Raw genomic sequence first — 25,826 nt, 5'->3', positions numbered from 1 at the left:
AGAAGTCACAGAGTGTCATGTCAGGAGATTAGGTGGTGAGGTGAAACATGACAGCCCAAAGAAGGGGTGACTGCATACTGTTCAGAAGGTGCTACGGCACTGTCGTGGAGCAGAAATACTGTACCTCCAGGGACAGCTTCCTGCGCCGCACCGCCTTGACATCTATCCATAACTCGTCAAGTGACTTCGGTGATACTCTTCTGGGACGGTTCGTCCCTTACGAGTATAAACTGTTAGCACCTCACCACGGCAGTCCCATAAAACATGCAGCATCACTTTGTATGATGATGGTTATTGATGGTTATGTCTTCCCCATTTTCGGCGGTGAGAAGTCTATTTTGTCCACCGTTTGTTGTCCCCTTTTTTTACACTGATACACCCAACAATTAGCTGATTAGGCAGCTACAGATGTCGTCTGGATTGTGCTGATACAGTTGCCACATTTTCCGCTGCTGTTCCTGTCAGAAGCGCTTTTCGAATGTGTGTGTGAGCAGGCCCGGAACCTAGCAGGCGCCGTCCTCTGATATGTTCAAAATGTCGAGGAAGACTTTGAAACTTGATCCATGACTGATGTTATCGTTTTGCACAATCACCTCGACTGTGGAAATGTCGGTCTTCAAGTACAAGGACCATAAATTCTTTTGCAGATTTTGGCTTTGTGCAAAGAGATGGTCTCCCACTTCGCTCTTCGCCATTCAGGCTTGTTTAACGAAACTGGAAGCGTTCCCGCAACTAAGGTATACATTCCGATTATGATCGTTTTTGGACCTGTTGTGGTGTAGACCAAAATAAGAGACACTTATTTTTTATACGTGCCCATATGGCCGTCAAGGAGATGAAACACAACACTGAAGAAAACTGACTTTAATATTTCTGAAGGAATAACATTGAAACGCTAACAGATACACAAAAAAAGCTTGAAATAAAATCTATGACTTTTAAAGTACTTTAGAACGCTGCACCCAAATCTGTCGAAGAATTCATTTTTATCGAAATCTCCTTCCCCACTAATCCGTTTTTCATGTCGACCTTTGACTATTAGCAACATGTTTGGCATCATTAATGTCTTGTTCCTTCAGAATTTTTTGACACTAACAATTCTTCACTTGTTCATTATTGTTCAGAGTTACAAAAGTGTTACAATAATAATGTACAAACAATTTCACATATAGCATGATTAACTCTGAAAAGGTCATAAATTGGAAAAAGTACCGCTAAATATAAAAGGAAAACACAAACCAAACAGAAGATATTTTATATTTCATAAAATTGAAAGAAAAAATATATAGAGCAATATCTGTAGAATATACATTTCGAATATACGCCGAAGAGCCAAAGAAACTTGTACACATGCCTAATATCGTGTAGGGCCACCGCGAACACGCAGAAGTGCCGCAACACGACGTTGCGTGGACTCGACTAATGTCTGAAGTAGTGCTGGAGGAAAGTGACACCATGAATCCAGCAGGGCTGCCCATAAATCCGTAAGAGCAAAACGGGGGTGGAGATCTTTTCTGAACCCCACGTTGCAAGGCATCCTAGATAAGCTCAGTAACGTTCGTGTCTGTGGAGTTAGGTGGCCAACGGAAGTGTTTAAACTCAGAAGAGCGTTCCTGGAACCACTTCGTAGCACTTATGGACGTGTGGCGTCTCGCATTGCCCTGCTGGAATTGACCAAGTCCGTCGGAATGGGCATGAATGGATGCCGATGTCACCTGTCAGAGCCGTATCTAGACGTATCAGTGGTCCCATATCAATCCAACTGCACACGCCTCGCCTCATTACAGAGCCTCTGATCAGTGCCCTGCGGACATGTAGGGTCCATGGATTCATGAGGTTATCTCCATACCCGTACACGTCCTCCACCCGTTGCAATGTGAGACCAGACTCATCGGACCAGGCAACATGTTTCCAGTCATCAACAGACCAATGTCTGTGTTGACGGCCCCGGGCGAGGCGTAAAGCTTTGTGTCGTGCAGTCATCAAGGATACATGAGTGGGCCTTCGGCTCCGAAAGCCCATATCGATGATGTTTCGTTGAATGGTTCACACGCTGACACCTGCTGATGGCCCGGCATTGAAATCTGCACCAGTTTGCGGAACGGTTACACTTCTGTCACGCTGAAAGATTCTCTTCAGTCGTCGTTGGTCCAGTTCTTGCAGGACCTTTGATATTTTACCGGATTCCTGATATTCACGGTATACTCGTGAAATTGTCGTGCGGAAAAATCCCCACTTCATCGTTACCTCGGAGATGCTGTGTCCGATCCCTCGTGCGCCGACTATTAACACCACGTTCAAAACTCACTTAAATCCTGATAACGTGTCATTGTGGCAGCAGTAACCGAGCTAAAAATTGCGCCAGACACTTGTCGTCTTATATAGGCGTGGCCGACCGCAGGGCTGTATTGTGCCTGTTTACATATCTCTGCATTTAAATACGCATGCCAATACCAGTTTCTTTGGCGCTTCAGTGTATTTATCGGGGGAAGACTTAAGAAGCAAGCAATCATGACTACTGGCATTGAAGCGGACACATATCGAGCGCGCATATAGCAATATAGAAATATTTCTAGCTTATTTATGACAAATACGTACGTCTTTGGACTACCATTTCATCTTATATGACTATTTCGTGTTAATGATGCTTCATTGCGCTATTAATCAAATTTCGAAATGAAAACTAAATATCGGAGGGGAGGAGGGGATTTCGAAAAAATGACTTTTTTGACACATCTGGGTGCGCCGTTGTAGTGTACCTTGAAAGGATTAGAAGTTTTGTTTGAATTTTTTTTATATCTGTTACTGTATCAACGCTATTCACTCAGACATATTGCACTTTTTTTCAGTGGGGTGTTTCATCCCCTTAACGGCCGTGTGGGCACGTATAAAAAATATGTCTCTCTTATTTTGCTCTACACAACATATTCAACGCCGATCAAAATCGAAGTCTATCCATTATGAAAGTTTATTATTCATTAGAAGTTGATGGTAACCCCCTCGTACTTATAAGCAAGTGAAAATTGTGTGAATTACGAATAATATATGAAAAAAATATATTTCCTGTGAACTTATTAATCATCATCAATGATAAGATCTGCTGCAACTATAAAATTTTTACTTCCTAAAGGGAAAGAATAACCAGGTTTCGGGACCTGTGTCCCATCTTCAAGTGCACATAAAATTTGAATCCTTAAAAGTCGAATAACAGAACTTAAATTTGTCAAAACAGTGCACCCCGGCATAAAACAGGAGACCTAATTTAACCTCTGTTATTTGACTTTTATGGACTAATTTTTATATGGATCTGGAGATGAGACACAAGACCCGAGGCCGTGTTGTGTATCCCTTTTAGCAAATAAAATATTTTACAACTGTAGCGGTGAAAGTTAATCGTGCTTATCGAATAGCTATAAAGTTCGCATGTCCTATTTTCACCTAACGACTAACTATAACATCTGGTTTGTTATCGTTTCGTCAAGGCCACTGCTGACATACGGAGGACGTATAAATGTCAAGACGTGTGCTTCCTCTCGATAGCTTACAATTTCGACCAGACATCACGTGCCAGCAGGATGCCGACGCGTGAATTGCATCTTCAAGTGGACGCGTCCGGCCGCAGATAACAGCATTTACCGTCTATTGCCGCTATTCGCTGCGAAACTACGGCGCTATAATCGCACTCGAGATAACGGCACCTGCTGGTGTATCACTGCCCGAGAGAAGGAGTGGGGGAGAATTCGAGTGGGCGCATGCATGGCCCAAATAAAGTGGACAGCCCGAAAATAGGAGGGATCTTTTCAAGCCTTTGACGCTACCAGCCTCCACACTATCGTAGAGCACATTAACTGTCTGTGAAGCCGTATTAGTATGACTATTTCCTGGAAGAGACGGAGGAAGCTGTTGTTTATGAAATGCAGTAAATCCGTGAAAGTTACCAGTATCACCTGCCTCCTGCTATTCGATGTGGACTGCTTGACGAAATCCTACATCCATTAGGTCCACCACCCTTTCCTTATCGCTTGGGATCTACCAAAGAACTTCCTTCCTCCATCTTGATACGCCTCCCACCCGCCTCAATATGTTTCAGTCACATCCATAATCACGTGCTCGAGCCCAGTCTATTCCCTGGATCATTTCTTTCCTTTCTCGTCTCCCCTACTAATTCCCAGCATGCATCTATCCATCGTTATGTGAGAAGTCGTCAGTTTCTGAATGGCTGTCTCTCCACTATCTTTTGTTGTCTTAATAACAGCTGCGAGCGTCACTGTTATTGCAGAAATATCAATCTTGTGAGACAGAACCGATCTCTTATTCACACGACGTAATCAGTGCTTCTGACATGGCATCTCAAGTTGATTCCATATTTCTAGATTTACAAAAGGCTTTTCACCGTCCTCACAAACGGCCTTTAATCGAATTGCTTGCCTATGGAATATCGTGTCAGTTGTGTAGATGGATTCGTGGTTTCCTGCCAGAATGGAAATAGTTCGTAATAACGGGAAGTCACCGAGTGAAACATTCCTGATCTTACCCAAGAAACTGTTACAGGCCCTTCGCTACTTCTAATCCGTATAAATAATTTCGGCGACAATGTCAACAGCCCTCTTAGATTGTTTGCAGCTGATGTCGTCGTTTATCGTCTAGTAAAGTCATCAGAAAATAAGTACAAGTTGGATAATGACTTAGACGAGATATACGTATCGTGCGAAAAGTGACAATCGACCCTGAATAATAAGAAGTGTGAGGTCCTCCACATAGATCCAAAAAAGAATCCATTAAATTTCTGTTACACAGTAAATCAAACAAATAAAAAGGCTGTCAGTTTAACTAAATACCCAGCGATTACACTTTGTGAACAACTTATATCGGAACCACCACATACAGAACGTTGTGGGGATAGCGAACCAAAGACGGCGTTTTTTGTCAGAAACTGAGAAGATGCAACAAATCTGCTGAAGAAACTGCCTGTACTACGCTCGTCCGTCCTCTCGTAGAGTACTGTTGTGCGTTATTGGATCCTTACCGGAAAGGGTTGAGGGAGGATATCGAAGAAGTTCAAAGAAGGGCAGCTCGTTTCGTATTATCACGAAACAGAGGAGACAGGGTCATGGAGATGCTACGCGAGCTGGTGTGGCATTCAATAAAAGCAAAGGTGTTTTTCGTTGCGGTGTGAACATTTAACGAAATTTCAATCGCCAATGTTCTCCTCGATATGCGATAATACTGTGCCTTTGTATTCGAGAGTCGAACCGTCGAGAAGTAGTTTGAAAGTGGTTCTGTGAAGCCTCTGGAAATTTGTGGTAAGGTCTTATGGGACCAAACTGCTGAGGTCATCGGTCCCTAAGCCTACACACTACTTAACCTAACTTAAACTAACTAACTAACTTACGCTATGGACACACCCATGCCCGAGGGAGGACTCGAACCTCCGACGGGAGGGGGGTGGGGGGTGGGGGGTGGAGGGAGCCGCACGGACCATGACAACACGCTGCGCGGCTAAAGCCTCTGACAAGTTTGATGATCTGGATGATGATTGCTAAAGGTGTCTATTTGACTGGCAAACACAATATTAGCCTAGTCATATCCATTTATTCGCATACGAAAACGAGTGAATGAGTCTGTATTACAACTGAAGAGCGTAAATGTTCTAAGTCCTAGATCTCACAGTTGTCAATATTATCAAAATACAATGTATGACTATGTACGTAACTTATTTGTATTAAAAAATTGAGAAGCTTCTCATACCACAGAATTATGCTACTCGTCTCATCACTGCAAAATATAATGAGGCAACTTAGATAATAAACAATTTATTAAGAACGTACTAGGTGCCGTACAAGGGAAACGATTGTTTCTAAGTTCCAATAAGGAATTTTTCAAGCGACTTTAATACTCTGACGCTACGTTTTGTTTGTGATCAGTGCAGAAATATAGTGGTAAAATTTCAACTGGTGGGAACTATAGACAACAAAAACCACTTGTATTTCTCCAATTTTTGCGAGAGAATAACAATACTAAATTCAAGAAAAAATCCTCTATCGTTACAACGCGGAAACGATGTGACAAACATATCTGAAAAGGCAGCGCGCAAGTCGTGTTTTTTTTTTGGGGGGGGGGGGGGGTGTCTTGGCGTTCTGGTGTTCATTTACTATTATTGCTAGGAATATGGGATGAAAAATGTTTGGTTTAACCCGAATCAGTGGCCATTCGTATAGCCGTTCGAACACCCGTCTGACTGTAGCTATGTTACCGTAAGGCAAGCAAGATTTGAACGACGAACCGGAGCTGCCGCCCAGGCAAATTGTGGGAATACATTGATTCCTTTTGCAAATGGTTTTGATTGGGTTGAATTTAATGTTCAGCTAATGGCACCATTTGTATGTGCACCATTCGGATTTTACGAGCATAAAAATGTAAGAAAACACGTTTGTGTGAGTTTTTTACGTGCGTCATTTCTGTGTTTCGAACTTGTGCGAATCGGTTCAAATTTTGTAAGAACATATACAAATATATTTAATTAATGAAAGCTTTATCCGTTACCACGACACAAGCAACGTGGTTTGAAAGACATTAAGAAAACGTACCCCGGTTCAGTCGTCGCCCGAGTCAACGAAAATCTACATCGGCTGCCGAGCTAGGGCGATATAATCTCAAAATTATGGTAGAGTAAAAGTAGCAAACCAGAATGAAAGTGCTCCTATCACACCACAAAAAAGGTTAATACGTCTTGGGCAGAGTTAGGGATGTAAAAGAAGGGAACTAACATTTCGTCTTATCTGGAAACTTCAATGACATTTAAATCGAAACATCTTGACATATTCGCGCATTTTTACGAGTTGGCCCTACTTCCCCTGCGCAGTAACCTTCCGTTAACTGTAAGGTGTTGGCACACCTGCATCATATAATTTATAGACTAAAGTCCCTGGTCGTGTCCCCTAAAGAATCAGCAGCCATAGTAAACAATATCTGTCATATGGCAGAGGAGCGTACAGGTAACAGCCAAAACAAATTTCTGTGGGGATGACATTTCCCGGGGTGGATTTGTTCTTGTCGGGACGCTAACACCATTTTTTGATTTATGAGCGATTGGGGGAGGGGGGGCTTGCCTTTTCCCCCGAGAGGACCAGTTCTCCCCCAAATCCACCTTCTGTTACATGTTAAGGTAGTAAGAACAAATAGACAAAAATTTATGTGCTTCTAGGGAGTGGGATGCGTCTACAATAGGAAGTATCCGAGAGATGAGGTGCGTCTATAATAGGAAGTACCCCAGAGATATGATGAAAGGATCCTAAACTCTAATGACACGTTGTGCCATATTGCATGACAAATGTCATGTTGTATGACATAATGGTATGTGTCATGTTACATGACATGAATCACTTACCTTTTTACTTTACTTGATACGACGTGTGGTTTCTAATACTAAAAGTAAAAAAGCGCGAATATGTCAAGATGTTTTGATTTAAATGTCTTTGAAGCCACCACATAAGTCTGAAAGCTAGTTCCCTTCTTTTCATCCCCAAGAAAATGTCGGACGTAATACCAAAGAAATCAACAGTTCGCGCAGGCCACGAACTTGGAATACCGCAACAAACTGTGTGGAAAATTTTACGACGGCGGTTACATTCCAGACCGCACCGAGCGCAGTTCGTGCAACAATTAAAACTGGAAAATTATGGCCAGCGCCTTCAATTTTGCATCACAATGGAGAAACAACTTGAGGGTGAACATTCGGCCTCCAAGCTCATATTCAGTGACGGAGTAACATTCCATTTATCTGGGAAGATTTAATCGCCACATTATGAGAGAATGGGGCACCGAAAATCCTTATGACATTGTGGCGCATGAGCGAGATTCGTCGAAGGTTAATGTTCTGTCTGCAGTGTAACAGACGAATCTGTGTGAGCCGCTTTTTTTCCTGTAAGAAGACTGTGATGGTTACCTCTTACCTTGATATGTCGGAGTTGTGGTTATTTCCACGACTGACTGCTGATTCAGAGAATTTCATCTTCCAACACGACAAGGCACCGCATCATTGTAGCATCGATGTTCGTCGCTACATAAACGACGAAGTTAACGCATCACCGGATTGGGCGCAGTGGCAAAGGATCACATTTTCCATCTAAACATCATTACTTCCACTTCTCTTTCCATAGCATTGCGATCAAGTTTCTTTCCTTAATGTAGTCTTTTTATATGTGCCTTCCACATTGGCTTCCGTTTCTTTGATTACTATCGACTTTCTATCTAACCTCACGAAACTCTTGTTATTCAAATGTTTCTTTGATTTCTCTATTAACTCCCTCTATCTTTCTTCTTAACCTCATTTTTTAGTAGTCTACATTCCCTTTTGCTTGCTTCAATTGCTACTTTTTTGTATATTTAGCTTTCGTCTGTTAAATTCAATACCTCGAGTGTTATTTGAGGATTTCTTCTTGGCTGTGTCTTTTTGCCCAATGGTTCCTCTGCTGCCTTCACTGTTTCATCTCTCAAAATTATCTATTCGTCTTCTACTGTATTCTTTCCCTTGTTTTAGACAACTCCCTTTGACCCCGTCAACAACATCAGGCTCTTTCAATCTGCTGAGGTCCCGTCTCCTTATTTCATACCTCTCTGGAAAATCTTCAGATTTAATGCTTAGTTATTCAGTTCATAGCCAATGAATTATAGCCCATATCAGCTCCTCTAAAGGTTTTTAAATATGTAATCTATTTGAAACTTCACGGTTTTTCAGTGTCGCTTCTATGTATCAAAGTTTCTTTCATGATTTTTGAATCATGTATTAGCAGTAATTAATTACACTGTGTGCGAAATTGTATAGGACGGTTTCTCCTTTCATTTCTTTCCCTCTAATCCGTGTTATCATACAATTATTCCTTATCGTCCTGTTCCTACTACTTTTATCTCAGCATACAGTCTTATAATCTCTTCATCATCGGGATAGTTAGGAGGTATGCTACGGTGGCGGATGCCTGCTTTGTGTCCATTTTGGCTACGGTAAAATGTTCACTATGCCGTTCAAAGCAGTTTACCCGCATTCCTGTTTTCTTATTCATTATTAAACCTAGTCTCGCATCACCGATATTTGATACTGTACCGATAGTCCAGTACTCATCTGACCAGAAATTCTATTCTTGCTGCTAGGTGTTCGATATTCACAGTCAGAACAGCAATATGTGATATAACCAGAGACGTCGCTGACAAAGAAAACGCCTTCTTTGTGTGCGGCATACGGCTGCGTCATTCTTCGTAGTACTCTTCCCCACAACTGCAAGGCTACGCAAATATCCTGATCTTACAAACGATACACGTGGCTGTATGTGTACACCAGCACAAAAGAAAGGTTGTGTAATGCCCAGACGTTGCGTTACACTGTATGTGGGAAACAATGTACGGTAACGTGACGCAACACAGACTGATCAACAGCATTTACGCTTCCATTCACTGAACGTACTGCTACAATACAAATTTAATTTTATCGTTATGTTTTGTCAGCAGTCAAACATTTGAAGGCATATTTGGATTAATAAGTTCTGAGACTGTTAAATTATAGCTTATTGTACTGTTTAGAGGTGTTTCTCTCTCTGTTGTTGTATCTGTTGTAACTACCGTAGCTCCATCCAGTCAGGAAATAGAGCGACATGGCACAGTTACAGACACGGGACTCGCATCCGGGAGATTGTTGATGTACTCTCTTTTCAAGACAGTATGTATTCCATTTAACTAATCATTCCTATCCTGTTACATTTCTGACACAACTATTTCTTTTCGCTGAACATTAATTCCTTTCCCAACTACCTGATTTGTTTCCCTCACTGCTTGCACTGCGAACAAACTGAATAATATGGGGCAAATAAAATCTTCCTTAAATTGAGCTCCAGAGCCTCGACAGAGTGCATTAAATATTTCTATGTCTACTATCAAACGCTGCTATTAAATAAAACTTTATTATTCAGTGACTGGTTTCGACAGAGTCTGGGACAGACTAAAGTTTCATTCAGTAGCAGTTTTTGCTGTTATGTAACAAAGCCTTTGGTACAATCTGAGGCATAGCCTACAACCGTGATTCACTACCTTCCAAATTGATGTCTCCCTTTCATGTCCTTCGACTCTGATGAATCAGTCCTGAGCTCAGATTTTCTCAACGAAAATTTATATTGGTGGTCAATACATTTCTCTGGAACAAACTAAGATCAAAGTAGTAAAAATAAAAAAAAAAAACTGGTGTCACTCTCCAAAATTTTAGAAAGTGGTCAACATGAATAATATACACTCCTGGAAATTGAAATAAGAACACCGTGAATTCATTGTCCCAGGAAGGGGAAACTTTATTGACACATTCCTGGGGTCAGATACATCACATGATCACACTGACAGAACCACAGGCACATAGACACAGGCAACAGAGCATGCACAATGTCGGCACTAGTACAGTGTATATCCACCTTTCGCAGCAATGCAGGCTGCTATTCTCCCATGGAGACGATCGTAGAGATGCTGGATGTAGTCCTGTGGAACGGCTTGCCATGCCATTTCCACCTGGCGCCTCAGTTGGACCAGCGTTCGTGCTGGACGTGCAGACCGCGTGAGACGACGCTTCATCCAGTCCCAAACATGCTCAATGGGGGACAGATCCGGAGATCTTGCTGGCCAGGGTAGTTGACTTACACCTTCTAGAGCACGTTGGGTGGCACGGGATACATGCGGACGTGCATTGTCCTGTTGGAACAGCAAGTTCCCTTGCCGGTCTAGGAATGGTAGAACGATGGGTTCGATGACGGTTTGGATGTACCGTGCACTATTCAGTGTCCCCTCGACGATCACCAGTGGTGTACGGCCAGTGTAGGAGATCGCTCCCCACACTATGATGCCGGGTGTTGGCCCTGTGTGCCTCGGTCGTATGCAGTCCTGATTGTGGCGCTCACCTGCACAGCGCCAAACACGCATACGACCATTATTGGCACCAAGGCAGAAGCGACTCTCATCGCTGAAGACGACACGTCTCCATTCGTCCCTCCATTCACGCCTGTCGCGACACCACTGGAGGCGGGCTGCACGATGTTGGGGCGTGAGCGGAAGACTGCCTAACGGTGTGCGGGACCGTAGCCCAGCTTCATGGAGACGGTTGCGAATGGTCCTCGCCGATACCCCAGGAGCAACAGTGTCCCTAATTTGCTGGAAAGTGGCGGTGCGGTCCCCTACGGCACTGCGTAGGATCCTACGGTCTTGGCGTGCATCCGTGCGTCGCTGCGGTCCGGTCCCAGGTCGACGGCACGTGCACCTTCCGCCGACCACTGGCGACAACATCGATGTACTGTGGAGACCTCACGCCCCACGTGTTGAGCAATTCGGCGGTACGTCCACCCGGCCTCCCGCATGCCCACTATACGCCCTCGCTCAAAGTCCGTCAACTGCACATACGGTTCACGTCCACGCTGTCGCGGCATGCTACCAGTGTTAAAGACTGCGATGGAGCTCCGTATGCCACGGCAAACTGGCTGACACTGACGGCGGCGGTGCACAAATGCTGCGCAGCTAGCGCCATTCGACGGCCAACACCGCGGTTCCTGGTGTGTCCGCTGTGCCGTGCGTGTGATCATTGCTTGTACAGCCCTCTCGCAGTGTCCGGAGCAAGTATGGTGGGTCTGACACACCGGTGTCAATGTGTTCTTTTTTCCATTTCCAGGAGTGTATATGTTAGAAAATAATTGAAATATTTGGAGTACTCAGAACATCCAATACTAAACACCTGGAAATTACGGAGACAATGCCGTTGGAAGTTGAAAGTTAAGGTCGCTGCCGAAGATAGTTCCAGTGCTACATCGAAAAAAAATTATCGCTTTATTGCTGTGATGAAAAAAGCACTGAGTTATTCAATAGCGTAGAGTATATTAGCATATTACAGCATTTTATAAACACATTCTAGCCCAAAATTACCAAAAACATTTACCAATTATCTTTATTTCTCGAAGATATGGCGACAGTGCGATAAACGTGTTTCTTTAAGCAGATGCTGCCACTTACTGGGAACATGTAGAAACGGAAACAATTGATGTACTGAAAGGTCATGGTGTGAAGTATATGCTACTGCCAGGCACAGTGAGTTTAGTTTATTCCTTGAGCACGAAAAAAATGAAATTCGAATGTAGCATGAATTCCTTGGACAGTTATTCAAATCTCTGTCTAGCGATCCAGATTCAGTTTTTCCGGGCTTTTCCTAAATCGTTGAAGGCAAATGATTTCGTTGAAAGGCGCTCAATGAATTTCTTCCCCTATTCCTCGCCAATCTGCGCTCGTACGGCGTGTGTCTGGCCACCTCATCGTCGACGAGATGTCAAACGCATGTCTTCTATCCTTTTCCAGTCAGATCCCGTTTCTAACACAGAATATCCAACACTGTGCTAGACGCATTGAAGAGTTTGCTTAAACGGGCAATGACTCTTGTAGTCCGTTTATCGTGTCAGTACTCAAGGCGTATAGGCCAGTGGACTCTCTGCACGTTATCACTTACTAGGTACAGGCGTAAGCATCGATTTCACAGCTACAGAGGTCGGAGTTTCAGACATTCAACTATATGGCTGTACCATATGACGCTAATTCTAGATGACACCAGAAAACCTGTCATTAAGTGCACTTCCGCTGGGCGTTATGATCTACTATGTCTGTCCACCCTATTACGGTCAACATGAATACTATATATGTTAGAAAATAATTGAAATATTTGGAGTACTCAGAACATCCAATACTAAACACCTGGAAATTACGGAGACAATGACGTTGGAAGTTGAAAGTTAAGGTCGCTGCCGAAGATGGTTCCAGTGCTGGCACGACAGTAAAGCGAGAAAATTGACCTGTAGAATGACTGTTGTTTGGCACGTTATCGTTCACTGCCTCTTTACCAGCTCTCTGGCAACGGCCTTGCCGCAGTGGATACACCGGTTCCCGTGAGATCACCGAAGTTAAGCGCTGTCAGGCGTGGTCGGCACTTGGATGGGTGACCATCCGAACCGCCATGCGCTGTTGCCATTTTTCGGGGTGCACTCAGCCTCGCGATGCCAATTGTGGAGCTACTCGACCGAATAGTAGCGGCTTCGGTCAAGAATACCATCATAACGACCGGGAGAGCGCTGTGCTGACCCCACGCCCCTCCTATCCGTATCGTCCACTGAGGATGACACGGCGGTCGGATGGTCCCGGTAGGCCACTCGTGGCCTGAAGACGGTGTGTGTTACCAGCTCTCTCCACCGCTGCGAGTACATCTACGTCACTCCTCCACAAGTCACCCTGCAGTTTGTGGTGGAGGGTACTTTGTGTACCACTGTCTTCTTTTTCCAGTCGCGAATGGTTCGCAGGAAGGGCGATTGTTGGTAAGCTTGCGTGTGGGCTCGAAACTAGCTAATTTTATATTCATAGTCTTTTTGCGAGACTTATGTAAGATGAATCAATATATTTTTCACTCTTCTAGGAACGTAAGCTCTCGGAATTCTGACAGTAAACCGGACCGCGGTGCACACCGCCTCTCTTGCAGCGTCTGCCACCAGAGTTGCTTCTGACGTTGTCGAACTTACGAAACAGACCTGCAACGAAACATGTTGCTCTTCTGTGGACGTTCTCTATTTTCTCTACCACACCTACCTGTGATGGATCGTGTGATCATACAATAATAGGTTGTTTCCCAATGTTATCGATCAATTGTCAATACGTGCACCAAGCATCGACCCTCTGCAGGTTTTCTTGCATTTCACTACAATTTTCTAGCCTTGTGGCTTCTCTATATGCATCAGAAACATCAACGAAATGCCACATGCAACGTCAGCCGCTATCCACTATGTCATTCATTTATATTGTGGTTTAAGAACCTTCAACATCGCAGCGCGTCAGCAATTATTGTTTTTTTTTTTTTTTTTGGTCATCAGTCTACTGACTGGTTTGATGCGGCCCGCCACGAATTCCTTTCCTGTGCTAACCTCTTCATCTCAGAGTAGCACTTGCAACCTACGTCCTCAATTATTTGCTTGAAGTATTCCAATCTCTGTCTTCCTCTACTGTTTTTGCCCTCTACAGCTCCCTCTAGTACCATGGAAGTCATTCCCTCATGTCTTAGCAGATGTCCTATAATCCTGTCCCTTCTCCATATCAGTGTTTTCCACATATTCCTTTCCTCTCCGATTCTGCGTAGAACCTCCTCATTCTTTACCTTATCAGTCCACCTAATTTTCAACATTCGTCTATAGCAGCACATCTCAAATGCTTCGATTCTCTTCTGTTCCGGTTTTCCCACAGTCCATGTTTCACTACCATACAATGCTGTACTCCAGACGTACATCCTCAGAAATTTTTTCCTCAAATTAAGGCCGGTATTTGATATTAGTAGACTTCTCTTGGCCAGAAATGCCTTTTTTGCCATAGCGAGTCTGCTTTTGATGTCCTCCTTGCTCCGTCCGTCATTGGTTATTTTACTGCCTAGGTAGCAGAATTCCTTAACTTCAATGACTTCGTGACCATCAATGCTGATGTTAAGTTTCTCCCTGTTCTCATTTCTACTACTTCTCATTACCTTCGTCTTTCTCCGATTTACTCTCAAACCATACTGTGCACTCATTAGACTGTTCATTCCGTTCAGCAGATCATTTAATTCTTCTTCACTTTCACTCAAGATAGCAATGTCATCAGCGAATCGTATCATTGATATCCTTTCACCTTGTATTTTAGTTCCACTCCTGAGCCTTTCTTTTATTTCCATCATTGCTTCCTCGATGTACAGATTGAAGAGTAGGGGCGAAAGGCTACTGCCTTGTCTTACACCCTTCTTAATACGAGCACTTCGTTCTTGATCGTCCACTCTTATTATTCCCTCTTGGTTGTTGTACATATTGTATATGACCCGTCTCTCCCTATAGCTTACCCCTACTTTTTTCAGAATCTCGAACAGCTTGCACCATTTTATATTGTCGAACGCTTTTTCCAGGTCGACAAATACTATGAAAGTGTCTTGATTTTTCTTTAGCCTTGCTTCCATTATTAGCCGTAATGTCAGAATTGCCTCTCTCGTCCCTTTACTTTTCCTAAAGCGAAACTGATCGTCACCTAGTGCATTCTCAATTTTCTTTTCCATTCTTCTGTATACTATTCTTGTAAGCAGCTTCGTTGCATGAGCTGTTAAGCTGATTGTGCGATAATTCTCGCACTTGTCAGCTCTTGCCGTCTGCGAAATTGTGTGTATGATGCTTTCCGAAAGTCAGATTGTATGTCGCCAGACTCATATATTCTACACACCAACGTGAATAGTCGTTTTGTTGCCACTTCCCCCAATGATTATTGGCTAATATATTAAAAAACTAAAAACCCGCCTCGATTGCGAAAGAGTCCCCTGAATCCCCTGAACCCCCCCCCCCCCCTCCCCAGGCCAACTAGTGGCTTTAGGTATAGTTCCTCCTGTTGTCATAGGTAGCTTCATATATAAGTTTCTTTACTAGCATAAGCAACCGTGTGCGGTTATTTTAAGGTTTCATCTCCTATTTAGCTCGTCTCTTGTTCTATTCATTTCATTTATTGATATACGTTGATCCACGGTTGGGAACATATGGGCTATTTAGCCCCAACCCATGTATAAACTTTCTCGTATTCGTATGCGCATGCGCATTCAAGTAACTTCCCTTGTGTTTCGCATGTGCATAGATAGCGCGTCAGGCTTGTAAGTGAGCGACCGTTTGTAGCTACAGTTTATGGCGGGTCATGGCCATAACATAGGTCGGTGTGAGGTGGAGCGTACACCATTAAGTTAAGTAGTGGTTTTGACTTTGTACATGTGTACTGTTTGTGTTTTCCTTTTCTTTTTCGTTTATAAATGTATAGCTATGGTGTTCTTTTAATCATTGAAAAAGGTCTTCTTAGGCACTTGTTGGTTTTATTGTTGTTCTGAAGAAGGTGTAGTTATCTACGCCGAAACCTGGGTTAACACTTAACACTACGTGCTTTTTTCGCAATCGAGGCGGGTTTATAGTTTTTTAATACACTCCTGGAAATTGAAATAAGAACACCGTGAATTCATTGTCCCAGGAAGGGGAAACTTTATTGACACATTCCTGGGGTCAGATACATCACATGATCACACTGACAGAACCACAGGCACATAGACACAGGCAACAGAGTATGCACAATGTCGGCACTAGTACAGTGTATATCCACCTTTCGCAGCAATGCAGGCTGCTATTCTCCCATGGAGACGATCGTAGAGATGCTGGATGTAGTCCTGTGGAACGGCTTGCCATGCCATTTCCACCTGGCGCCTCAGTTGGACCAGCGTTCGTGCTGGACGTGCAGACCGCGTGAGACGACGCTTCATCCAGTCCCAAACATGCTCAATGGGGGACAGATCCGAAGATCTTGCTGGCCAGGGTAGTTGACTTACACCTTCTAGAGCACGTTGGGTGGCACGGGATACATGCGGACGTGCATTGTCCTGTTGGAACAGCAAGTTCCCTTGCCGGTCTAGAAATGGTAGAACGATGGGTTCGATGACGGTTTGGATGTACCGTGCACTATTCAGTGTCCCCTCGACGATCACCAGTGGTGTACGGCCAGTGTAGGAGATCGCTCCCCACACCATGATGCCGGGTGTTAGCCCTGTGTGCCTCGGTCGTATGTAGTCCTGATTGTGGCGCTCACCTGCACGGCGCCAAACACGCATACGACCATCATTGGCACCAAGGCAGAAGCGACTCTCATCGCTGAAGACGACACGTCTCCATTCGTCCCTCCATTCACGCCTGTCGCGACACCACTGGAGGCGGGCTGCACGATGTTGGGGCGTGAGCGGAAGACGGCCTAACGGTGTGCGGGACCGTAGCCCAGCTTCATGGAGACGGTTGCGAATGGTCCTCGCCGATACCCCAGGAGCAACAGTGTCCCTAATTTGCTGCGAAGTGGCGGTGCGGTCCCCTACGGCACTGCGTAGGATCCTACGGTCTTGGCGTGCATCCGTGCGTCGCTGCGGTCCGGTCCCAGGTCGACGGGCACGTGCACCTTCCGCCGACCACTGGCGACAACATCGATGTACTGTGGAGACCTCACGCCCCACGTGTTGAGCAATTCGGCGGTACGTCCACCCGGCCTCCCGCATGCCCACTATACGCCCTCGCTCAAAGTCCGTCAACTGCACATACGGTTCACGTCCACGCTGTCGCGGCATGCTACCAGTGTTAAAGACTGCGATGGAGCTCCGTATGCCACGGCAAACTGGCTGACACTGACGGCGGCGGTGCACAAATGCTGCGCAGCTAGCGCCATTCGACGGCCAACACCGCGGTTCCTGGTGTGTCCGCTGTGCCGTGCGTGTGATCATTGCTTGTACAGCCCTCTCGCAGTGTCCGGAGCAAGTATGGTGGGTCTGACACACCGGTGTCAATGTGTTCTTTTTTCCATTTCCAGGAGTGTATATTGTGGTTGCTACTTCTCCTATAACACTCCCTTGGGGTACATTCGAAGTTAGTTTTACGTCTCAAGAGAATAACATGTCGTGTTCTCTTCCCTAGAAACTCTTCAGTCCAGTGACAAAGCTGGTCTGATATCCCGTGCGCTTGTGCTTTGTTCGTTACGCAGCAGAGCGGAATTGTATCCAATGCCTTACGGAAGTCAAAAAACGAGATACCTACCCGTTCGGCGGTATCTGCGCCTTTCTGGGTCTGGTGGGGTCTGATGGGCGAACATGGTTACCTGGTTTCACTCGATTGTAGCTTTTCGGAACGCATGTTGCTTCCTACAGAGGATATTTTTGGTCTCCAGAACTGTCGTAATACGACAGCATAAAACTTGTTCAAAAATTCTGTAACAGACCGACGTCATAGATATAGACCTACGAGGCGTGTTTTTTTAAGTAAGTACCGTTTTGAAATTAAAGAAAAACGTGCTAAAACATCTGAATAATTTTATTTTTACATGAAAGCCTGTTCCTTAATCTGCGCACTGACGCCATTACAGTCTGATTCTTCCTTGTTTACGTTGTGTACTGAGTGTATAAGGTGCCTCCGATAATCGTGAGTCCCGCCGACTATGAAGTACGGGCTGTTAAAAGATTTCTTAGTGCTAAAGGCCTAAAAGCGATCGATATTCATCGTGAGATCTGTGCAGTTTACGGAGAAAACATGATGAGTGATAGAATAGTAAGAAAGTGGGTAAAAGCATTTAAAAATGGCCGCACAAATGTGCATGATGAACAACGGAGTGGGCGTCCTTCGGTCGTTAATGAAAGTTTGGTGCAGGAAGTGGACGATAAGGTGAGAGAAAACAGACGCTTTACAATTTCCTCCTTACGGTATGACTTTCCTAATGTTTTTCGTAGTGTTTTGTATGGCATTGTGAGCGAGCAATTGAATCACCGAAAGTTGTGTGCACGTTGGGTACCGAAAATGTTGACGGATGTGCACAAAACCAAACGTTTAGACAGTGCATTGACTTTCCTGGAGCGGTACCACAACGACGGTGATGATTTCTTAAGCCAAATTGTTACCGGCGATGAAACATGGGTGGCCTAAGTCACACCAGAATCAATGCAACGGTCCATGGAAGTTGAGCAAGGACATCGTTTTGCTGCAAGACAATGCCCGTCCGCATGTGGCGAATCAGACCAAAGATCTCATCACATCTTTTCGATGGGAAACTCTAGATCATCCTCCGTATAGCCCCGATCTTGCGCCCAGTGACTACCTTCTGTTCCTGCACTTGAAGAAACACCTGGGCGGTGTTGTCAAAACAGTGGTGATGCAGTGGTTAACAAGTCAGGCGGCAGACTTCTATGAGGAGAGTATTCAAAACTGGAACAACGTTATGACAAGTGCCTCAATATTGACGGAAATTATGTAGAAAAGTAGATTAAGGTAGAGGCTTTCATATAAAAAATAAAATTATTGGGATATATTAGCACGTCTTTTTTTAATTTCAAAACGGTACTTACTTAAAAAACACGCCTCGTATAATTTTGTACGTCTTTTCGACAACCCTCCTTGAGAACGGGAATGACCTGCGCTGTTGTCCAATTGCTACGAACGCTTCGTTCCTCCAGCGGCCTACTGTGCACTACTGCTGCAAAAGACCTGGTGCTTTCGCCTACTGCGTCTAGGTTAGTGTTTGACATCCTGCCGGATCCAGTGTCCTTTCCTGTGCTGAGCAATTTCAGTTGCGTCCACCGAAAAGAGATGGACGTTTGAAATGTCCAAAAGAGTCACACGAACGCTTTAGAGCTAATCAGGCAACACTAACTGATGGGCTACACTGCTGTAGAAGAAGCAAAACCAATGGCAGAGCCAAAAAAGGGACGATTACTTACGTTAGACACAAGTAGAGCTAATGGAAACTAATCGACAAGGGCATGACTCATTTTTATTTTTTTTAAAAAAGAAACGTGTAACCACAACAAGGATGATCCACGCCACTGTTCTGCTGCTAGCAGCTAAAGAGCGCCGAAGCATCGCGAGAAGGAGTCGCCGAGGCAGAACTCGGTGGCAGTTCTTACCGGCGATTCTGGAGGTCACGCAACGGCGAACGCTACTCTCTCTCTTCTCTCCGGAGAAATTCGGCTGCTGGTCTTCCGTTTCGATGAGAGGCCAGCTTGTGCACTCTGTCCTACAACGAAAGGGATAATAAGGCCGCCGTAACCCTCCCATAAGTTTCAGAGATATGATGTGAAACGTCTCATAAGAACAACCATTGTAGCTACATCATAAAAGTAGTTGGAATTTGAACGCTATGTCTCTCCATTTGCCTCGGTGTCTGTAAAAACTGTTGCATCAAGAATGATGTCTGAGAGTGACATGAACTTCACACTGATGATTGGACGAAACATCAACACGGACACTGGGTCAGTGTCCCGACAGAGTAATACTAAATTGCGGAATATGACCGTGATTTAAATACTATCGCCTAACCAGCTCATGGGCTCCCACACTTTACAGGCTTGTTACGACGAAAACATGAGTATTGACTCTGTTCACCCACCTCAAGTTACCCTGCTGAATGGCTCTTCTTCCTTTCACTATCACTGCTGTTCAGCTGCTTTGGAATACAATCTCAAAAACGAGGGGTTAGCATGTTAGCATGAAGTTCTGATTCTCTCCTCAAAAATAAATAAATAAGTAAACAAAAAATCAAGCTAGGAATTCACCCTTCAATGCGCTACGCTTTTTTTTAATGATAGAAAATTTTGCGTTTATCTTGGTAACGTTTATGGAGGAAGACAGACATATTACAAACTGAAATATTGAGTACTGATGTTCCACAATAATATTTATTTAATATTTTGTTATAAACCAGCATCCGATTTTTAGGCCAACGGCTGACATATTTGACGATAGTGTAGAAAACTGAAAAACTGGCTTCCAGTAAAATGTAAAATACATATTATTGTTGAACGTCAATATTGTGAACAGGGCATATAATCTTCCGCTGAGTACAAAAATTTATTTCTAGGAACTATGCCACATACAGCTGTGCAGTTTGTTGCAAATGGTAGCTTAACTGAAAGTTTTTTGTGCGTACATTTCGACACGCGCTCTGTTTGTTGCGCGCAGAACGTGCAGGAGATATTAAGCCCACAAAAAAGGTCAAGGGTGGTTATGTCTGGTGGACTTGGTGGCCATGATGTTGGACAGTCTGTACTGGTCCATCTGCCCGGAAACGCTTCGTCTGATACCTGGCGAACAAATAACTCCCAGCGTGGAGGGGCGCAATCTTGTTGAAACAATACCCACAAGTTCTTGTAACTGAGGTCCAACGTGAAGTCTAAGTATACTGTTCCCGTAAGCTCACAGAAAAGGAACGGTTCAGTTAATTGTATTGCACATTAAATTGCACCACACATTCACTTTCGGTTGTCCTTTATCTTCTGTACCACGATATGTATATACTCCGAGCACAAGATCTAGAAATTATGCTTGTTTAGTTTCCCACATGTGTAAAAAGCCCTTAATCAGAAAAAGAAATTTTATTAAGAGAGTCATTGCCTCCATCGATTCGTTCCCACATGTGCGTAGCAAACTCAGCACTTCTGGGCGTATCATGTGGCTGCAAAGCTTACAGGAGTTGCACTTCGTAAGTATGAAGATGCAGGCGTTTGTGTAAAATCTGCACCTCAGTGCCCTGAGGCAAGCTTGCTTGTCTGGAAAAACAACGCGTCTGTTTCCACGGACTGCTCTGGAATGCTGTCCGCTCGGTATCAACTGTGTCGTCCATCATTCCAGGTGTACCGCTTCTTACACTTTTCATCCCATTCTTTGTTACTGTCGCTGAAATGTAAACAGGTGGCCGTGTTTCATGGAGCCACAAAACACACCGCGCTTTCTCCTGCATCGACGCCAATGTGGCAGCAGCACTCCTAAACTACGCTACCTGCAACAAGATGGGAGATAGAAAATAAATCAGATGATGTCAGAGCACAAATAGAATTGCATGCATAAAATGTTCATGAATTGGCCTACCATTTACAAAAAACCGCATATACATGAGAAAACGTATAAAAATTTATGAGCTAAGGTACCATTTGTACTGTAGCACACACACTATGTCATCAAAAGTATCCGGACACCCCCGAAAACATACGTTTTTCATATTAGGTGCATTGTGGTACCACCTACTGCCAGGTACTACATATCAGCGACCTGAGCAGTTTTAGACATCGTGAGAGAGCTGAATGGGGAGCTCCGCGGAACTCACGGACTTCGAACGTGGTCAGATGATAGTGAAGTGGAAACGTGAAGGAACACGTGCAGCACGAAAGCGTACAGGCCGACCTCGTCTGTTGACTCAGAGAGACAGCCGACAGTTGAAGAAGGTCGTAATGTGTAATAGGCAGATATCTATCCAGACCATCACACACGAATTCCAGACTGCATCAGGGTCCTCTGCAAGTACTATGACAGTTAGGCGGGAGGAGCGAAAACTTGGATTTCATGGTCGGGCGGCTGCTCATATGCCACATATCACTCCGGTAAATGCCAACCGTCGCCTCGCTTGGTGTAACGATTTAACAGTGGAAACACGTTGTTTGGAGTAACGAATCACGGTACACAATGTGGCGATCCAATCGGAAGGTGTGGGTATGGCGAATTCCCGTGGAACATCCTCTGCCAGCGTGTTTAGTGCTAACAGTACAACTCGGAGGCGGTGGTGATATGATATGATCGTGTATTTCATGGAGGGGACTTGCACTCCTTGTTGTTCTGCGTGGCACTATCACAGCACAGGCCTACATTGATGGTTTAAGCACGTTTTTGCTCCCCACTGTTGAAGAGCAATTTGGGTGTGGTGATTCCATCTTTTAACGCGATCGACCACCTGTTCATAATGCACGGCCTGTGGCGGAGTGGTTACATGACAATAGCATCCCTGTCATGGACTGACCGGCGCAGAGTCCTTACCTGACTCCTATGGAACACCTTTGGGATGTTTTGGAACGCCGACTTCGTGCCAGGGCTCACCGACCGACATCGATACCTCTCCTCAGTGCAGCACTCCGTGAAGAAAAGGCTGCCACTCCCCAAGAAACCTTCCAGCACCTGACTGAACGTATGCCTGCGAGAATGGAAGCTGTCATCAAGGCTAAGGGTGGGCCAACACCATATTGAATTCCAGAATTATCGATGGAGGGCGCCACGAACTTTCAGCCAGGTGTCTGGATACTTTTGATCACATAGTGTAGCTACAAATTGCAAAAGCGGAATTACAAATATCTGCCTAACCACCAGAGAAAAGGTGCTTGATGACTCTTGGAGCGACACACTATATATAAGCTGCCCAATAGAGATTACTTTCATTTATTTGCTCCTGGACTAGTGTCAGGCGCACCTTGTATACTAGTTTCTCAGCATATGCCAGACACATTTGCCAGTAACAATCATATAATTATATTACAGTTTTCATCACCATGTTAATTTTGATTTTTATGTAATATGTAAATTGTAATACGCTTAACAGCCAAAGATATTAATTCAATATCTCAATAGCTGATCGTACAAATTTTTTTTGTTATGGGATATATTACCTCTGGCAGTTAATACGGTAAACACAGTGCAGTCTCAGATAATATTCAGTTTCAAATTATTATTTTTTAGTGCTTAAAGAGGCAACCTGTAACGCTTTTACTCCTGCATCGTACCCTTCACAGGATATTCGGAAGGTATACCACGCCAGAGGTGACCTATTATCAAACTTACGTTGTTGTATTCAGGAACAGGTTAAGGAACGGAAAGTGCTGGTGGTAGGCGCCCCTTATCATGTACTGAGCCGTTTCTAGCAGGACGTAGATAAAGCATCAGCTGTAGATAGTCAACGCGCGCCTCCAGACCTCGCTACACTTGCCTGTTCCAGTTTCCTTCCCCTGCTCGCTTGCTTCTAGTTGTTTAATAACACATTCGTTGTTTTTTTGCTGTTCCAGGTGTGGTACTACAGAGATGGGAGCGGACCACGAAAAAGGCGCGGACAGCGGGCCGCCAATCCCCATGGAGAACTTCTCCTCGACGTGAGTACAGCTCTCCTCTCAACGGGTAATAACAAAACTGGCGACTCGTTAAGTGCCATCATAAAACGCCGGGCATAGCGAGACAGCGATGCGCTGTTAAATATCTATAGTACCTATATCGAATTTCAGTGTTGGCCTAGGGTTTCGTCGGTGACACGACGGACAACCTGTACAAATTATACAAAGTGGCGGCAGAAACCGGCACAAATTCTCCGATAGCAGTAGTCCGTGCCAGTTTGAAAGATAACCGGGCTAAACTGGACAAATACTTAATCACTGTGTTGGTGAACGACATTAAAGACAGGGAATTAAATGAACAAAATCCGCAAAAAATGCATCTTCAAAATATAAGAAAAGTGTAGAAGCAGTACTACGCACTACTGTACACACACACACACACACTGTTAAAAACAATAGCAATAGCTATCGCAGATTTCAGACAACAGACTTGAAAAGACACGGGAACAGAAGAGAAGTTTACTCACATTCGCGTAACACACTGAAGCGGCAAAGAAACTGGTATTGGCATGCGTATTCAAATACAGAGATAACGTAAACAGAAGACTACGCTGCGGTCGGTAACGCAAATACAAGACAACAAATGTCTGCCGCAGTCGTCAGATCGGTTTCTGCTGCTACAATGGGAGATTATCAAGATTTAATTGAATTTGAACTTGGTGTTATAGTTGGCGCACGAGCGATGGGGCACAGCATATTCGAGTTAGCGATGATGTGGGGATTTTCCTGTACGACCATTTAATGAGTGTACTGTGAATATCAGGAATCCGGTAAAACCATTAAATCTCTGACATCGCTGCGGTCGGAAAAAGATCCTGCAACAACGGAACCATCGACGACTCAAGAGAATCGTTCAACGGGACAGAAGTACAACCTGTGGTGTCACCGCCAGACACCACACTTGCTAGGTGGTAGCCTTTAAATCGGCCGCGGTCCGGTAGTATACGTCGGACCCGCGTGTCGCCACTATCAGTGATTGCAGACCGAGCGCCGCCACACGGCAGGTCTAGAGAGACGTCCTAGCACTCGCCCAGTTGTACAGCCGACTTTGCTAGCGATGGTTCACTGACAAATTACGCTCTCATTTGCCGAGACGATAGTTAGCATAGCTTTCAGCTACGTCATTTGCTACGACCTAGCAAGGCGCCATTATCAATTGCTATTTATCTTGTGATGCATGTACCGTCAGACCGATGTTCACCAATTATGGATTAAAGTTAAGTATTCCAGCAGCTATGTACCTTTTTTGCTAGTCTCAATTCCTTGTCATTTTCCAGACCTCACGCCATCCTGCGTGAGCTTAAACGCGTGCCCTTCGGCCTCCCGTCCTCGTGGATTGGCTGTCTTGCCAGTCCACAAAACAACCCTTCCCAAAACTGCTGCATATTTCAATGCTGGGACACCAACAAGTGTCAGCGAACATACCATTCAACAAAAAATCATCGATATGGGCTTTCGGAGCCAAAGGCCCTCTCGTGTACCCTTGGTGACAGTACGACACAAAGCTTTACGCCTCGCCAGCGCCCGTTAACACCGATTGGTCTGTTGATGACCGGAAATATGTTGCTTGATCGGACGAGTCTCGTTTCAAATTGTATCGAGCGGATGGACGTGTACAGGTATGGAGACAACCTCATGAATCAATGGACCCTGCATGTCAGTAGGGGACTGTTCAAGCTGGTGGAGGCTCTGTAGTGGTGTGGGGCGTGTGGAGTGATATGGGATCCCTGATACGTTTAGATACGGCTGTGACAGGTGACACGTACGTAAGCATATTGTCTGACTACCTGCATCCATTCATGTCCATTGTTCTTTCCAATGGACTTGGGCAATTCCAACAGGACAATGCGACACCCCACACGTCCAGAATTGCTACAGAGTGGCTCCAGGAACACTCTTCTGAGTTGAAACACTTCCACTGGACACCAAACTCTCCAGACATGAACATCGTTGAGCATATCTGGGATGCCTTGCAACTTGATATTCAGAAGAGATCTCCACCCCGCCTTAGTCTGCATGATTCATTGTGTCAGTTCCCTGCAGCACTAATTCAGACATTAGTCGAGTTGATGTCACGGCGTGTTGCGGCACTTCTGCGTGCTCGCTGGGGCTCTACACGATATTAGGCAGGTGTATCAGTTTCTTTGGCTATTCAGTGTAGTTTCCCACGTCATTCAAGTACGCAGTCACACATCGTGTAAAAATAAACAGACTCGTATGTGAAATGACCCACGTTTCACTTATTGTGAGATTCAGTAGTAGAATCAGAGGCGTCCGAACAGGTTAAAATGCCAGT

The 25,826-nt window shown here is 44.7% G+C and overlaps 1 protein-coding gene and 1 pseudogene across 1 annotated transcript in view; both read left to right on the top strand.

Moving 5' to 3' along the window:
• Positions 1-25,826, top strand: part of LOC126474073 (proton-coupled amino acid transporter-like protein CG1139) — a 206,044-nt gene that overhangs the window by 79,189 nt on the left and 101,029 nt on the right. Inside the window, exon 2 of the mRNA XM_050101482.1 lies at positions 23,429-23,512. Within this exon, the coding sequence (XP_049957439.1) occupies positions 23,445-23,512 (68 nt within the window). The 5' untranslated portion in view covers positions 23,429-23,444. The remainder of the gene's footprint in view (positions 1-23,428; positions 23,513-25,826) is intronic.
• LOC126475684 (5S ribosomal RNA) lies at positions 12,912-13,029 on the top strand (annotated as a pseudogene).

The sequence above is a fragment of the Schistocerca serialis genome, chromosome 4, assembly GCF_023864345.2.
Source record: "Schistocerca serialis cubense isolate TAMUIC-IGC-003099 chromosome 4, iqSchSeri2.2, whole genome shotgun sequence".
Classification (NCBI taxonomy): domain Eukaryota; kingdom Metazoa; phylum Arthropoda; class Insecta; order Orthoptera; family Acrididae; genus Schistocerca; species Schistocerca serialis.
The sequence above is the reverse complement of the archived record's forward strand: the minus strand, read 5'-3'. Positions and strand labels throughout refer to the sequence as shown.